Below are 16011 nucleotides of genomic sequence, written 5' to 3' on the forward strand. Positions count from 1 at the left end.
TTCCACCCCCTTCCCCTCTTCTCCTCTCAAACATCAAACCCATCTACTTCTTCCCCCCTCTGTGCTATAAAGACACAATGCAGCAGCAGACAACTTGTTGATTAGTCCAGCATCAGCATATTAAATTAATGGAATGTGGTTAATGGAATTCTTACTCCCCTTTAAGCCTCTCCTGTGCAATCTTTTTAGCCGCTTTCCTCCTTCTGGACAGCCTCCAGATGACGTAGTTGTATAAATAAGTACTTGCAGCTTGCCTTTCCTCAATCAAGTCTGAATCAGTGCCTGGGGGTGATGTGCGAGCTCATTTCAAATGTTCAACCATGCATGATTTCAGGAAGATTGAGGCACTTCTGAGGATTTTTTAGAATTACTCCGGGGATGGACACATTAAAGGAATCGTATGTTTAAAACCGTTCTTAAGTCAACATGATAATTATTCGGTCTGACCTGAGAGTGCTGCTGTGTTCGGCGCACATCTGGCCATAGAACGGACAGATTTTACATTCTAATTGTTTCAGTGCCATTCATCGTGGATCAAAGCTAAAAAATACCCTCTTACGCCCCCTACTGTTGAGAGCATCAACTATTGTTCTCTGTGTTTTAAAACGTAATAGCATGCGGATTAACTGTCTTGCAAATGTTTTATACCCCTTGAACTTGTTTCTTTACTGTCTCTAAAACTACAAGCACAAACTTTAATGCATTTTGATAAGATTTATGTAACACAAAGTTGCTAATAACTGTTGAAGTTAAAGGAATATGATTCATTGTTTTCAAAACTAATTGCAAGTAAAGAATTGAAAAGTGTGCTGTGCCTCTTTTAGGCCGACAACCCTAAATAAAAAAAGCAATTGTTGAATGAAAGTAAATCTTAAAGTAAGTCCCATTTAAGATTTAATACCAACAATGTCGGGTGAAACGAGAAACATGTGGAAGAAGCTTCTTTTGGGAGATGAGCCCAATTTGAATTGTTCTACATACGAAACACTTTGTGTGGCAGAAAACTAAGACTGAATGTCACCCTGAAGACAGCATGCCCACTGTAAAACATGGTGGTGGCAGTATCATGCTGTGGTGATGTTCTTCAACTGGGACAGGGAAACTAGTCAGAGTTGATGAGAAGATGGATTGAGCACGCTCTAGGCAGTTCCCCTTAACTTGCAATCAAAGCTGAAATTGAATGATTTAGATTGAAGCATTTTCATTTAGTATAACAACCTAGTCAAAGGCCAGATTTAAATCAAACTATGAATTTATGGCAAGACTTAAATATATTTTGTTAACATAAACTCTCCTTCAAATCTGACAGAACTTGAGTCATTTTGTTTGTAGGAATAGCCAAAAATCCCATAAAATTTAATCTGAGTTTCTTATCATGCAAAGCTGGCACTGAAATACCATATGTATGTGGTTCTACAAAGTTTTGAGTCAGTGAGCTATATAAAAATGCTAACACAACTTTTCAAATGTTTTGTACAAGAAAATATATGTTCCACACTATAATTACACACTATCTTCTGCTGATGTGTCAAATGAAACACTTTGAAGTTCATGTGAAAAAACTGTACTTTTGAAAGTCACTATTCCATCACTGAAACCACCCATCCATTACCCAACATGTTTTATTCCTTATGGGGTAGACAGAGGTACTGGTGCTGGTCAACGGGCGAGAGGTGGGGTACATCCTGGACAGGTCACCAGTTTATCGCAGGCATCGCTAAAACTCTGCTCCAAAAACAGAGGCTGTAACACATGAAAAAAGATCTAAAAACATCCTAGTAAGACAAATATTTACAAAGGCATTTTAAATTTTATTGTTCTTTCAAGTAGGAAATTTAAAAAGTGGGAATTAATACTTGGTATACATTAAACTGGTAGGTCAAAGCAGATGTCAAAACAAAATAAATGCTTTAGGGAAAGTATAATTAATAACCATAATTATCCAAATGTTCCTGTTTTCACAAGTGGATTGTATACAAAAATAAACAAAGGATACTAGATTTTACACCACTAACGTGATTAAATGTGCTTGATTGAAACCGCATGAGTGTTTGAAATCCAGGCGTTATCCATTTTAGAAACAAAGGAAACCACAAACCTTATGAAATACTTATATGCATCACATGCAAACGAATGAGAAAGTTACTGTGACTTTGTAATAGCGGTTTGCCGCTATTGTTACAAAGTCACTGTAAAAGCAAAGTGCTTCACTTCAGTTAGAGCTAACTTAAAACAACTACAACATGCAAGCGGCGGATGGCTGAAGGTTTTTCTTTTTTCTTTTTTTGGTCAAATTATCCAGATTAGTTGCAGATGTAAGTTTTGCTTAGACACACATCGCCTGACCTGAATGACATCATCTGGTTATAAATACTTTCGCTTGGAGAGGAAGACAGACCAAGCCTGGAAAACTCACTCTGCCTGCTGGAATTTTGAGAAAATGCCTCCAGCAATGTCTCAGAGAAGAAGCGGCAAATCAAATCTGAGCAGATAACTCCTTATGTTACAGTTTATGGTGATGCTAAGATTTGAAGAGAAGGTAAAACTTTTCTGGTCTGAATGAGAAAAGATGGAGGTATAGGGGAAAAAAAATCACAGGAGCAAAACTCAGCCTTTCCTTTTCTTCTAACTTTTGTTAAAACAGTTTTTTAGTCTTACATAGTGCTATTAATAAATAGTTATCCAAGTCTTTGTGTTTTTCTTTAAACTTTGGGCACTTTTTTTTTTTACAGGATTTTCTGGTTTTTCCCACTTTGTTTCCAACTATGAAAGTTGTATTTTGGTTGCTTGAAAAATTATCTTTGAGAAATATTTTCAGAAAACACCTAAAACATTTTAGACAGCGTCATTCAGTCTCTCCATCTTTTGTGCATCAATATGTCCACTAACATCTTTTTGTGAATAATCTTGTCTATGCCAAAGTGCCCTTTTCACACATACCGTTATCTGAATTTTCTTTAGATTCAGCTACCACACATAGTCTAAATATTAAATATAAAACTGCTTAGTTACTAGTTTGTGTAGGAACTCTGTGGACTCTGGAAGTGACTCAACAAATTAGAAAACTGAACTAAAAATAAGCAAAAAAATCTGTCAATGTTTTCCCCCACTTCACACCCCCTCCTCTCCAAAAAAAATGTAAAGAAATGTTAAAAAAATTTCAGAATGTCTGAAGAGATATTGCTCGTCTGATTCCTTTCATGCAAAATATAAATAAATTAAGTCATGAATTTTGCACACTGCTGCACTTTGCATTTCACCTCTTGTTGTAGTGTAGAGTTTAAGCAGGATTTATTCTGTATAAACAAACACTAATTATGTTCTTTTTTCTTAACGTTGTCCTTAAACATCTATGTGTAAGCATAGTATCTGTGTAGTTGCTTTTAAACAGCTTGGACTCATTTCTGCTTAAAGTCTGTGTAAGGTAGAGATGTTGGTTTTGCCTCCGACCCTGTTAGTAACTGCTGCTCCACACTCACCACACCCCTCTAATGGCCTGTGGTTATATAAGGGAGTGGGATGGATAAAGGGAAAGTGCTGAAGCTGTTCCAGATCCTGACTCACTCTGCCCTCCAGGCTTGTACAGTTTTAGGCCAGAATTGTTTGTCAAATATTATCTTTGGCACAAAGAAATTTTGCACTTGAGAGTGTAGCTCAGCTCTTGCTATATTGTAGTCAAGGTATCGTGATCATGGAGGGTTTAGCAGTAATGGATTTAGAGCTATGAGAGATTAGCCTCTTTATTAAATTAGGAGAAGCAAAGACATGAAATGGGTGGAAGTTAAAAAAGGTCATGCTTTAAATTTTCAGTTGTATTGCGGCCCGGGTTTTAACTGGGCCATTCTAACACATAGATTTTTTTGATCTATGGCATCCTATTGTAGCTCGAATGCATAGAGTCGTTGTCCTGCTGCTTCTGCCCAGTTTGAAGTCTTCTGTAGTCACTAATAGATTTTCTTCCAATTGCCCTCTAATCTTATTCCCATCAACACTTTCCAGCTTTGGTTTCCCCACTGAAGAGAAGCACTATGCTTTCACCATGTTTCATAGTGACTACTACTGTGTGCCCAATGTGATGTGGAGAGTTAGTTTTCTTTCCCACAAAGCATTTGGCATGAAGGCCAAACAGGAGAGTTTTGGTCCAATCTGAGCAGAGTGTCTTCCACATGTTGGCTGTGTCCTCCATGTGGTTTATGGTAAACTTTAAAAAGCTCTTATGACTTTCTTTTAACACTGCCTTTTTTGTCCTTGAGAACAGTAGTAATAGTTTTCCTATTTACAGATTCTCCCACCTGAGCTGTTGATCTCTGCTCCAGAGTTATCATGAGACACTTGGGTGATTAATGCTCTGCTTACCTCCTGTCATTCTATTTATGCGTGCATAAATAGAAAAATGCACTGGTACATTTAGAATTCTGTCATTCTCATTCTGTTTTAGGATAATGGATTTAATGGAACTTTGTGAGTTGTTCAAACTTGGGATTATTAGCCTGACTCTGCTTTAAACTTCATCTCTGACCTGTTGGTGAGTTTCTTTGTTGTTCTGATGCTTTTTCTAATTCAGGGATTTCTGAGAGTAGCTGGTCACACCATATTTTATGGGAACAGAGTAAAAGGGAATAAATACAAACATCAATAACTTTATTCTGTTTATAAATAATTCTGAAATCCTTGCATCATTTTCCTTGCTGCTTCACAATTATGTACCACTTTGTGTTAGTCTATCACATAAAATCCCAGTAAAACACAGTGAAGTTTGTCTGTCACTGTCAGGTAACAAAATGTGAAAAAGATTCAAGGGGCATGGATAATTTTGCAAGGTACTGCATGCCTCATGCTGTCACTGCATTGCACATACAGTCTTTCTGCTGCTGGAGGTGCCTCACTGTGCTATTTGACCGAATTATTTCACTTCAACATGCACAGGTGTTTCTTAAAAGTCAGTCTCTGCTGGATAATTTGCTTTCTCCACTTGTTGGTTCTGTTTCAGCCCCAAATGGAACCATCCCACCCACAATGGACAGAGGAGTCAGTGACACTTCTACAAGGGGAGCAGAGACAAGAGGAGGTGGGTGGGTAGGGGGGTGCTTGGGTAATGCTGGGAGGCTCTAATAAAATGTAATCCTATTATATGGTTCCCACTAGAGGGCAACAATAATAAAGGTTTCCCTAATAACATGAGCAGACCAAACCCAAATGGAAAACAGCTCCTCAGGTCAAGTCCCACACTTGTACATATATCCTCTCATTAACCCAATTGCTTTTGGGCCACATTACACCGACAGGCCTTTGAGATTTAGCTGCGATGGCGAGGCAAGAGTTAAGTCAAACAAATGTGTTTCATCAAACTGCAGTTTGGGCTGTTCTGCATAAAGGAATTGAAAGGGGGGAGGAAGAAGGGGAGTGAGGGAATGCGTGCGGGTGGGAAGTTGGAAGCAGAGCCTCGAGGAAACCAATCAGAACTTCTCCACCCTCCCTCTGCGACTCAAAACCGCCGGGGTCTCAGGTGTGTGTTGCACGAGCTAATACCTCGCAAACTTGATTGTTTGTGCCGGAGTAATCAGAGTTTTGTAAATGAGAGTTTTGGAAATGATAGTCCAATCACTGCCGAGCGTAATCACAATATGGTACACCACAAACTGGAAATTATAGGATAGGACTTGAAAACTTTTTAACCCCCTCACACATGCACTAAAGTGGTTATGCAGTTTAATAATTTGTCATGAAGGAAGTGAAATCAAACTTTTTTTTGTAAAAAGACAATGAAATTGCCGTAGGCTCACCAAAACAACTTATTTACAAGCAGACTCAATTCTTAGAATTTCTTCAACCGTTCTGCTGAAAATGGATAAAAATACAAACTCATATTTTAACAACATGATTACACGATGAATGAGTTACTCCTTTTCCTAGCTTCTTCAAATAGAGGCAGTATAATATTTATCATAGCTGACAAAGTGAGAATATCAATCATTTTCTCAAGACAGCTCAAGTTATTAAGTGAGCCAGTGTAATAATATTACAAAACCCAGAATAACAAAGTTATTTATCTCCTGCTCTCTCTGCATGAGTGTATGCACGTGGAGTTGGGTGTGTGTGTGGGTGTGTGTGTTTGTGTCTGACAGCATCAGACGGGGAGAGTGTCGCATGCCTTCCTGTTCCTGTACCACCCTCCAACCCCTGAGCCGCAGACTCAAGGCAGTTTCAAGAATCAAACAATTTCACGCAGCTACTGGAGGAGGAAATGAACTGAGCCCAGAGCAATAATAAAATTATACAAATGTTATTACAGACTCGCCTGCTACTGTCCTACTTTAATTCAAATTTGGGCACTCCAGGCTGCGCTGGTGGCAGAGACCTTCCTGAATAAATCAACATTAGCTTACGTCTAAATTATTAAGGAAGTGGGAGACTTTCTTGTTTATAGTATGAATTATTAAACAAGTGTTTAACGCTGTTTTTCCTCAACGAATCCCCAAATATTAATTGCTAATGATCTTTAAGGTGTGTGTTTTATCTGTTTTTTTTGTTTTTGCCTTTTCTGTTGTGGGCTAAAAATTAGGAGTTTTCATCTCCCACAAATCTGCCTGCTCTAAAATAGATTAAGTGAGCACAATCATAAAGTTCAAAGTGTTTTATTAATATTTTATGCGGTAGAACAACACAAGCTAGGTCATAATTTTGTGTGTAAAGAACGCATGCATAGTTTTTCTAAAAGCAACAAAAAAAGAAAAATATTTAACTCCTCTATTCTCTTCGTCTGTGATTACTAGATAAAATCCAGTTTTAACAATTGTCCTGAGAAGTCACATAATTAGTAAAATAATCCATGAGTGTATACCTAAATAGAGGCCTCAGAAGACCTCAGGGAGTTGTTAGTGAACATTAATAAAGACAATGCACACATTAGAAAAGTCAGGAATGAAAATGTGGCAATGTTCCTTTGAACATCCCCCAGTATACTCTTCAATAAATAATCCAAAGAGTGACAGATACATAAATTGATGGGCGAGTGGCTAATAAAATCATTATTCAGAGAAGGAGCCAAATGACCTTTGGAAAATATATAGAAGCTGCAGAGATCCTCAGCTTAAGAGGGAAAACCAGGTGCCACAACAAATATAAGTTATGTGCTCCACAAATCTGGAGTCTATGGAAAATTGTCAGGAAGAAAAAAAGATAAATGAAATTTTCTGTTTGCAGTTAGCCAAATACTTGTAGGGGACATGTGGAAGAAGGTGCTCTGGTGAAACATGGCCAGTATAGAACCTTTTGTGTAACACACCATCTTAATACTTTGTATTGTCTTGTTGCTGAAAATGTGCTATATAAATAATATTACCTTTACCTTTACCTTTAATGGGGAAATATAGTGGATCAAACCTGTTTGAGACTGCAAAAGACTGGCAGCTGAAAACTTCCAGGTGAACAACAATCCTTAACATACAGCCAGAGTTACAATAAACATTGAGGCACATGAGACGATATCTTATACTGAAATTACATCTGCAAGTCTGTTAGTGCATGTCTCGCCCAGTTTTCCACATCTAGAGGTACATCAATTATTTCAATTTCAAATTGATTCTGATCTGAACTTTGACCTTGGAATTCAAACACAGGAATATACTTTGATCTAAACCATTTAATATTATACCTCATATTTTTATATTTTTAGGTGTTAATCTGGCAGAAAATAGAAATTAAAATACATCAAGTTTTGTGGTTGTGACCAAATGTTGAAAACTACAATGTTCATAAATAACTTTGAAAGATGCTGATGAACTATTTTGGTATGTTAGTAAGGAATCAAACACAGAAAACAACTATTTATCTAGTATTTTGTATAACATTTAATAGAGTTTCCTATTTTCCATGACTGTAAAAACTTACGGGAAGTTTGTCAGCCCACTCTGAGTACATTTGTCTTACGCTTTCTCCCCAATTTGATTGACACAAGGCACAATTCTCTCCTTTTCACAGAGCATGAACACAGTTTAAATTCCCCAAAGTTTTCACTCTGCATTGCCAATAGAAGGTGCATTCAGTAAATATCTAGTATTTCCACACTCCATCTCCAAAATCCTGATAGGCAGCTTGTAATGCAAGTAGAGGATGGTGCTGTAGAAACACTTTTAATGTTAGGCACACATTTTAATTTTGAAGAACAGAAACATACTGAGAACACAATTTTGTTCAGGCATTTTGATGAAAAATATGCGCCCTTCAAATTTCTAAGCATCTTTTTCAAAATTGAACAAGTTCCAGGAGCATGAAGGCTGACCAAAAAGAGAGCTTCATGATTGACTTGCTTATTCTCCCATTTGACTGCTGGGTTCTGTGTTGGAATGCAGCGCTTAATCCTCCTGTGTAGTTGTGAATTAATGCTCTGGACAAATATCAAACAGAATACAGCTCAAACTAATGAATAAAACCAACGTTTGTCGACCCAACTCTGAAAAGCAACTTTGCTCTATCAAGGCTCACGGCTGCCCTCACATGGACAAAATGAAATCACAACACTTCAGGCAATGCACCCACTCGGCCAGTAGGTGAGGCTATAGTACCACACACATGGACTACACTGAAGCAGGAAGGAATTGATTCATGAGGGAATAAAAAAACAATTTTGATTTAACATCAAAATTAGACTGCTATTCACGGCTGGCGAATGTAATATAGCTGCACCATGTAGACAGCTTGCCTCCATGAGAGAAGAATTCAAGAGCACCTCCACTTTTAGCAAAAGAAATTAAGTGCAGACATATAACAGATCACCCCTATTTCCCATCACAGAGTAGTATCATTTCCTTGGCCCTCTTTTGATAGAATGAGATAAAATGGAACTATTCTCAGCAGGACAACTCCGAGGAGCCCACAAAGTGGACATTTATCTGACAATAGGGATGGATAATCAAGGAATGAGGGGTTCAATTCATCACTAGGCTGGAAAGCTTTTTTTTCCATGTGCCTAGTACCTTCTGTGAGGGAATATATAGTGGCTATATAGCGATACTTTTGTGCAAAAACACTTGTTCAAAAAGTGGAGAAGTTTGTGCTTAATAATTCTTTGCTGTAGAAAATGTTAATTTATCAATTTATTTGACAGGAAAAATGCACATAAATTAATATTTATAAATATTAAATTGCCAGAAATAGCCAAATGGCTATTATTCATCTGTGGAAATTAACATAATTTCTAATGTTATGAGTTATATTTATCAAAAGCGTCGTTTGAACAAAGAAACTAACCAAATGCAAATTTCTTTACATTTTGTGTTAAGTATATCTCTCCTACATGTATTGAATGGTCCAATAAAGGGAAAAAAATTATTATAAAAGAATCCTTGATAATTCCAGAATTAATTTTTTATTAAAACTTAATAACATCTTACATTTTCAAATTGCAAAACAACTGAGAAAAAAAGCAATCAACCAAACACACCTTTATAAATTAAACATGTAGGTGATATAACAACTTATGTGTGCAGTGGCAGATTTCATAATGAGTGACATGAGTTACCACCAAGAGCAACAATTTATCATGGGCCAGTACGAGCAATAACAATAATAAGAAGTTATCTACAAGTTCCTTCCATTATAAGATTTATATTTCTTATTTGCATGTCTAGGAAAAGAGGAGTGGACACATTGCTTTTCTTTAAAAAGTGCATGCAAGAAAATATTGCAAACTATCTGTTGAATGTTGTTTACTGTTATTCACAGTTTTCTTTTTGAATGAGAAAGAAAGAAATCAGAAAACAGTCGTACAGTAGCAGACAGTGAAGTGGAGATGAACTTGCAGAAAGCATAACAAGCTGTTTCCCTGACTAATGCACTGAAAATGGAGAGCTCTGTAATACAGCTCTGCCCATGTAGCTTGTCAGAGCTGTCTTACATTGCATCTCATCCGTAATGTGCTTAATGATCACAAGGACAATCCTGCCTTTTATTATACATTCAGAAAGCAGAACAAATGTGACACTAATCCAAAAATAACAAGGCTGCTTATTCTTCCTCACTCCTCCAATACATGGGACGACCCCACATAATTGGCTGACCCCCTGGACACATATTTTCCTACCACAATGCATTGCTGGCTGTCATTTTAGCAGGGTGCATTGTGTGCAGAAACAATAATTCAGAAGGTTTCTGGGGAGGAGTATTGAATCGACTGCAGATATTTGGAGGATTTAGCTGTAATGCATTAACTTTATGACAGTGAAGGTGATACAGCCTTGTGAGTCTGACAGAATTAAATTCTGCAGGGCGACATGCTTGAGATTGATACCGCAAAGTTTGATTGCCATTCTTCTTTACAAATTTGTCTCCATTTCTAGTGCACGTGATAGTCATACAGAAGACAGTACTTCTCCGGACGACTCCTGGGAAGAATCTTTCTTTTCCACTTTCTCTGTCAGATTGATGTTATGGACGGAGCCTGGTTTTATGATGGTCTCCTCACTTTCCACCACTTTGTACTTCCCGGTTGAATCTTTTTTAAAGACTTGCTTCAGCCTCTTCTTCACTTCAGGGTCGGGGCAGTAAAGGTATTCATACAAAGCTGCAGCCAAGATTCCTCCTAGAATGGGACCCAGCCAGTACACCTTCAATAATAAGTGAGAGGAAACACCCTTGTAAGCAAGCTGGTTAATGAGTGACTGTTTAAATATTTATTGTCTGCACTATCTTGCATGTGCCGAACATAATCAGTTCTATTTCATATGATTTAAGTTACACTGTAACATATGGTGCAGGAAAGATTTTATAGCACTCGAGTGATTATGTGATTACGAAGGAAAAATTATATAAGGATGCCATAGTTTTTAAAAAGAATAAACTTGGAGGCTGAATTCTATAGTATGATATTGGCGCAATATTAAACATCTTTACATCTAATGTTTGTTTTCTTGCTCTGATTCAAAATAAACCAAACAGTTCTGAACAAATTGCTTAGTTAAGGTTGAGGGAAATAACATTTTTAAGTCACAAGGAGAACATCTAATAAACAAGAGGGCCTTCCCCTTTAATGGGTGCTAAAGTGGGGCCCACCAATAGAATCAATCAATCTATCTAAATCAATAAAATAAATGTATTTATGGGTGCTGATGTTAACAGAACTTGGTATTTTACGTTTTATTAAAAAAAATATTTAACAAAAATCTTCCTTTTATTTTTTTATCTACCTAATAATCTGTTGGTTCTAATTTTAATGTACCTGCATACAAATATGGTAACTCTCTAAATATGTGACCATGGATGGACTGAGCTCAGGACCAGAAGTGAATGAGTTTTAGAGATAAAAAATAGGGAGAACGATGAAGGACAAAAAAGTCATACTAATAGAAATAAATATTAATATTAAGCATATTAGTCGACCAAACTAATGGGGAGCAAGAAGCCGTGACCTATTGACCTACAACCCCCCTTGGTTGTGCTACTTCTACTTCTTCAACTGAACCATTTCAGTGACTAAACAACAGAGCTATTTTGACAGAACCTTCTGATCTTCACTGTGAAACCAACATATAAAGCCTAATATGAATTAATTACTCTGGGTTAAAAAAACAAAAGAAAAACTAAGCGAACAAAAATCGCTTTGTACCAATTTTCTTCCGTAACTTTTTTTTGTCATTCGTTAGATTATTTTGTGCTTTTGTTGTCTGTGAGAGAATGAATTAAAGAGCAATGAGAGTGTTTAAAAAGTGCATAATATGTTAGCAGTTTGGTTTTGCAAGTCATATACTTTGAACATTCAGAGAGCTTCCAAAACAAAAAAGAAAAACAAAAATACAACTATTGATATACTTTTTATTTTCATGTTTATTTAAGCTAAAATTCAACTCTACCATGGGTTTTAACTACATCTTACACTCTTTTAAATGTTATGCCATTCATATTTGGACCTGCTACATAGAGCTTCCATATTTGACCCACCCAACTTAATAGAAATTTACTTTTTTTCCTAATTTTTTCCTTCATCATTCATTTATGTAATGTTTTCACAGATAAAAATTGTTGCTTATATTTTATGATTTCTCTAAGCAAAGACTCATGGATTGATTTTCAACTGGCACCAGATGAAGAAAACTCTTAAGCTTTCTTATATTGTAAATAGAAAATTGCATCAACATTTTTGTTTATGTAGACATCTTGAAAATCTCTTCATGCATGTTTACTGCCCCCTGCTGTTTTTCATTATTTTGTTTTTCCAACCCTCTGTTAGGAGGTGAGTGTGGAGAGAGCTTGTTGAGCATAATTTGACAAATGTTACAATGGATATATTTGCTTACAAAAATCTTACATCATTTTATTCAACAGTTGCCTCTTACCCAGTGGTTCTCAAAGTTAAGTGTGACCATTGCCGGCCCAAAGGAACGAGCTGGATTCATGCTTGCCCCTGTGTAAGGAATCTAAAAGACACATATAATCATTGATTTTATCTAAAGAATTAAATATTATAAAATTAAATGCAAACTCATACTGAACCAAAATGATAGCTTATAGATCTGTGAACTCAACATTTGCTAAACAAGCAAAGCTGTGTTACGAGTAGCATCTTTTTCACTGCACATTCATTTGCTCTGCTGGGTTCAGGAAGCCTCTGGAGATTGGTTGCCATGCAATGGCTGCCTCCAGTAAAGATCTACACACATGGATGTGAGTTTCAGAGTACACTAACACAGGCTGACAAATTACACCCTGAGAACACCTGTTTTCGTTCAACTAAGGAACAGTCAGCCTTTCTTCTGAGTCAATTCTTGCCCTAATTATTGACATGTGTATCCATTTGTACCTTTAAAACAGTTTGTTTGGTATTAAAACTAGATTGTGGAAAGTTCCAGAAACTGTTCATCTGTACCTTATTACACCTGTCTGATGCTGTTTTATTGTATCACTACTGTGATTTTTGTGTTGAGCTAAACTATAGAGAAAGTTCCATCCATCCATCCATTTTCTGTTCACCCTTTGCCTATCTCCAGCTACGTTCCGGGCGAGAGGCGGGGTACACCCTGGACAGGTCGCCAGTCTGTCGCAGGGCTATAGAGAAAGTTACTTACTGCAAATAAGTGTCCTATAGCTACTGCAAATCCAATGGCTAGGCTTGCTGAACCACTTAGGTCTGTGCGTTTGGGATCACAAGTGGCGAAGATAGTGAAGACCAGCTCAAATGTGATGAGAAGCTCCACCAGAAGCGCGTGTCCTAATGAGATCTTGGAGCTCACCTTGAAAACACAATATTCTGTTTAAAATGATGAGTAACAAAACACATTGAACAATAGAGGTGCTTTAGTTGTTACCATTGTCACACCGAGATATCCTCGAACATCTGCAGGTGTGACTGCATAGAGAATCCCAGCTCCGGTCATGGCTCCCAGGCACTGAGCCACCACATAGAACACACCTTTTGCCAGGCTCAGTTTTCTAGATACAACCATTGCTGCAGTGACAGCTGGGTTTATGTGGCCGCCACTGATGTGGCCAAAACATTGAACCATGGTGGCAATGCTGAGGCCAAAGCAAAGGGAGATTAGCACCAAGTCATTTGGGGGGGGATTCTCCTCCCCTGCATGCCAGTTGATAGTGGAACCCAGGCTAAGGAGCACAAAGACAACGCTTGCCAGGTATTCTCCTGACACAGCCCTCCAGAAGCTTTTGGTCCAGATCCCTTTAAAAGCCACCATTATGCTCTGACGGTTAGAGCAGGACAGAAACCTCCTGGCGAAAACAACAATGACAAAAATGATTATCCTACTTGTATATTCCTGATGGCTGCATGTGGCTGGGAATCTACTGAGCCCTATCAGAACAGCTGCCTCTAGGCAAAACATAACTCCACCAGAAATTTAAGACACCCACTTTCTGTTACAGAATGTCTCTCTTTAAGCTTTGTGTAGAGAGACTAGTATAATAACACATTAAAATGTAATTAATATATCAAACTATAGATTCTAATTGCTAAACAAAATTAAAAATTGCCATGTTAGTGTACATGAAGAAAAATCTTAAAATGAAATTTAAAGATAAATACATATTACTTCCAACAAATATAATTTAATTTAGCAGTCAATGAAGGCTACAACTTACCAGATGCAATGATGTGTTCTGTCTCTTTCTGTCCCTGTTGTCTGTGATGTGATTTCATTCATATGTCCTGGTGATTTGTCAAATTACGAGAGACACCAATTCCTTGATTACATCTGTACTTTTGAAGTCCTAATGCTTGTGGCATACAGGGTTTCCAGAAGGCCAGCAGGTTGTTTGAGTGCAGAAGTGCAGCTAGGAACGACACATCGTGCCCTGGGACAGCAACCAGCAGCTTTATTGGGCGGATACCAAATCATCCCCTCAGAGGAATTAAACAGCCTGCTCCTGAGGGGGGTGGAGTTAAAGGGGATGCTTTTCATCTAAGGGTGTCAGCACAGTTAGGCAGTCAGCTTGAACGCAATAACAGGAGCTTTGCATGATGGCAGAAATGAGAATTTTACTTAAACTGTGCAGATCTAAAAACTTAAAAGACATTTTGTTTCTCCAAAAGCAATTTCAGAATGTCACTATGCAAGAGGAAAATATAAACAAACCTCGGGCAAAGAAAATCAAAAAAATTATCTAATTTGAATATCTAATTTAGACTAGTGTGGATTTTTAAAACAAATTTCTGAAAATAGAGCATTTACAATAACATCTTAGAAAACCAGGAAGACACAGCCATCTATGGAATGTGACATAGCATGTATAACAACACCTTCTTGATGTTTGTCACTTTATATTTTGTTTTGTTAAATGGATGTTGTGCTGCCTCTTGGCAACAAATAAAATCAAAGGTTAATAGTAATAACTTGTGTTACAAGGATCATCTAGCTTTGAAACAAGATAGATGATCCTCAAAAAAAGGTTGAGACTAAGTGAACTGTACCCCCAAAAATCCAGTTACATTGCAAGGTAAAGTTGCTATGTATAAAAAATGTCATAATTTTACCTTTAAATTGGTACATTTTTCTATCAAAACTCTTGAAAGAGAGACCCCTTTTAGAAACAAAGATATACATTTCCTTCTGTTCTTCTTTTACCACATGAAGAGATGCACTTCACATTTCTTTAGTTTGTCTTCTTAATCAATATGGGAAAAGGATAAAAAAAAGTTTCTTTGTCAAAAGCCACCTCAACAGTAAAACAAGACAAGTTTTAGTTGTTGTGGAACACATATAGGCTTCAGGGATTAACCTCAACAAAAACCTTTTTAACAGTCTGGTGGTGTAAAGAAGGTTTGAATGGGAGATTTTATTGATGCATGACAAGCCTGTAGAATAAAACATTACTCTATTGCAGGTCAAAAGGGAAGGAAGAGACAAATGTTTCAAGGACAGAAGTCCCAAACCTTTCCTCAATGTTTTTCTAACTCATTAATATGATAGCTCTTTAGAGAGAAAGATGACAAAACCAAGATGTTCAACAACACAACATAAAATTAAACAATGGCAACTTTTTTTCTCTCAAATCTGTCTGTGCTACAAAGGTGGACTCAGAAATGGCCCATGACAGAATATCTGTTACTGATTATTAAGAATCAGTAAAACATTAATGTCTTAATTCACCAAGACCATTAGCAACATACAGTATAAATACATACAAATAATTACCACAAGAAAAAATATTTAAAGTACAAAATCTTATCTAGATATGTTCATTCATATCCAGGTTTCAATTGCATTTAAAGATAAGTAAATTAATTGAAATGTCAGTGATGTTAAACAATGACCAGCAGTGCAAGCACTCAACAAACAGACACACTAGGATATTTCTTTGTGGTCAAACATTTCCTTAACATATTAGTGACCTTACTCTGGAAGGACAGGGATTTGGGTTTTAATGTGTCAATATACTGTATGTAATATGTTAATATTTGCCTAAGAATTGCCTCACACAAGCTCTATGTAGAACTTCAGTTTCCGCTAAATTTTAGAGGAAACTGAAGTTAACATTGAGAAGATGTGGAAGATTAACCTGACACAG

The 16011-nt window shown here is 37.0% G+C and overlaps 1 protein-coding gene across 1 annotated transcript; it reads right to left on the reverse strand.

The window, feature by feature from the left end:
• Nucleotides 1–9736: 9736 nt before the first annotated feature.
• Nucleotides 9737–14271, reverse strand: aqp4 (aquaporin 4). Its single transcript, XM_032564873.1, has 5 exons — nt 14086–14271; nt 13299–13716; nt 13059–13223; nt 12330–12410; nt 9737–10604 (listed from the first exon to the last, which is right to left on the reverse strand). The coding sequence occupies exons 1-5, from the start codon at nt 14145–14147 to the stop codon at nt 10350–10352; spliced, it is 981 nt and encodes a 326-aa protein (XP_032420764.1). The 5' UTR covers nt 14148–14271; the 3' UTR covers nt 9737–10349.
• Nucleotides 14272–16011: the final 1740 nt, after the last annotated feature.

The sequence above is a fragment of the Xiphophorus hellerii genome, chromosome 6 (genome assembly GCF_003331165.1).
Source record: "Xiphophorus hellerii strain 12219 chromosome 6, Xiphophorus_hellerii-4.1, whole genome shotgun sequence".
NCBI lineage: Eukaryota > Metazoa > Chordata > Actinopteri > Cyprinodontiformes > Poeciliidae > Xiphophorus > Xiphophorus hellerii.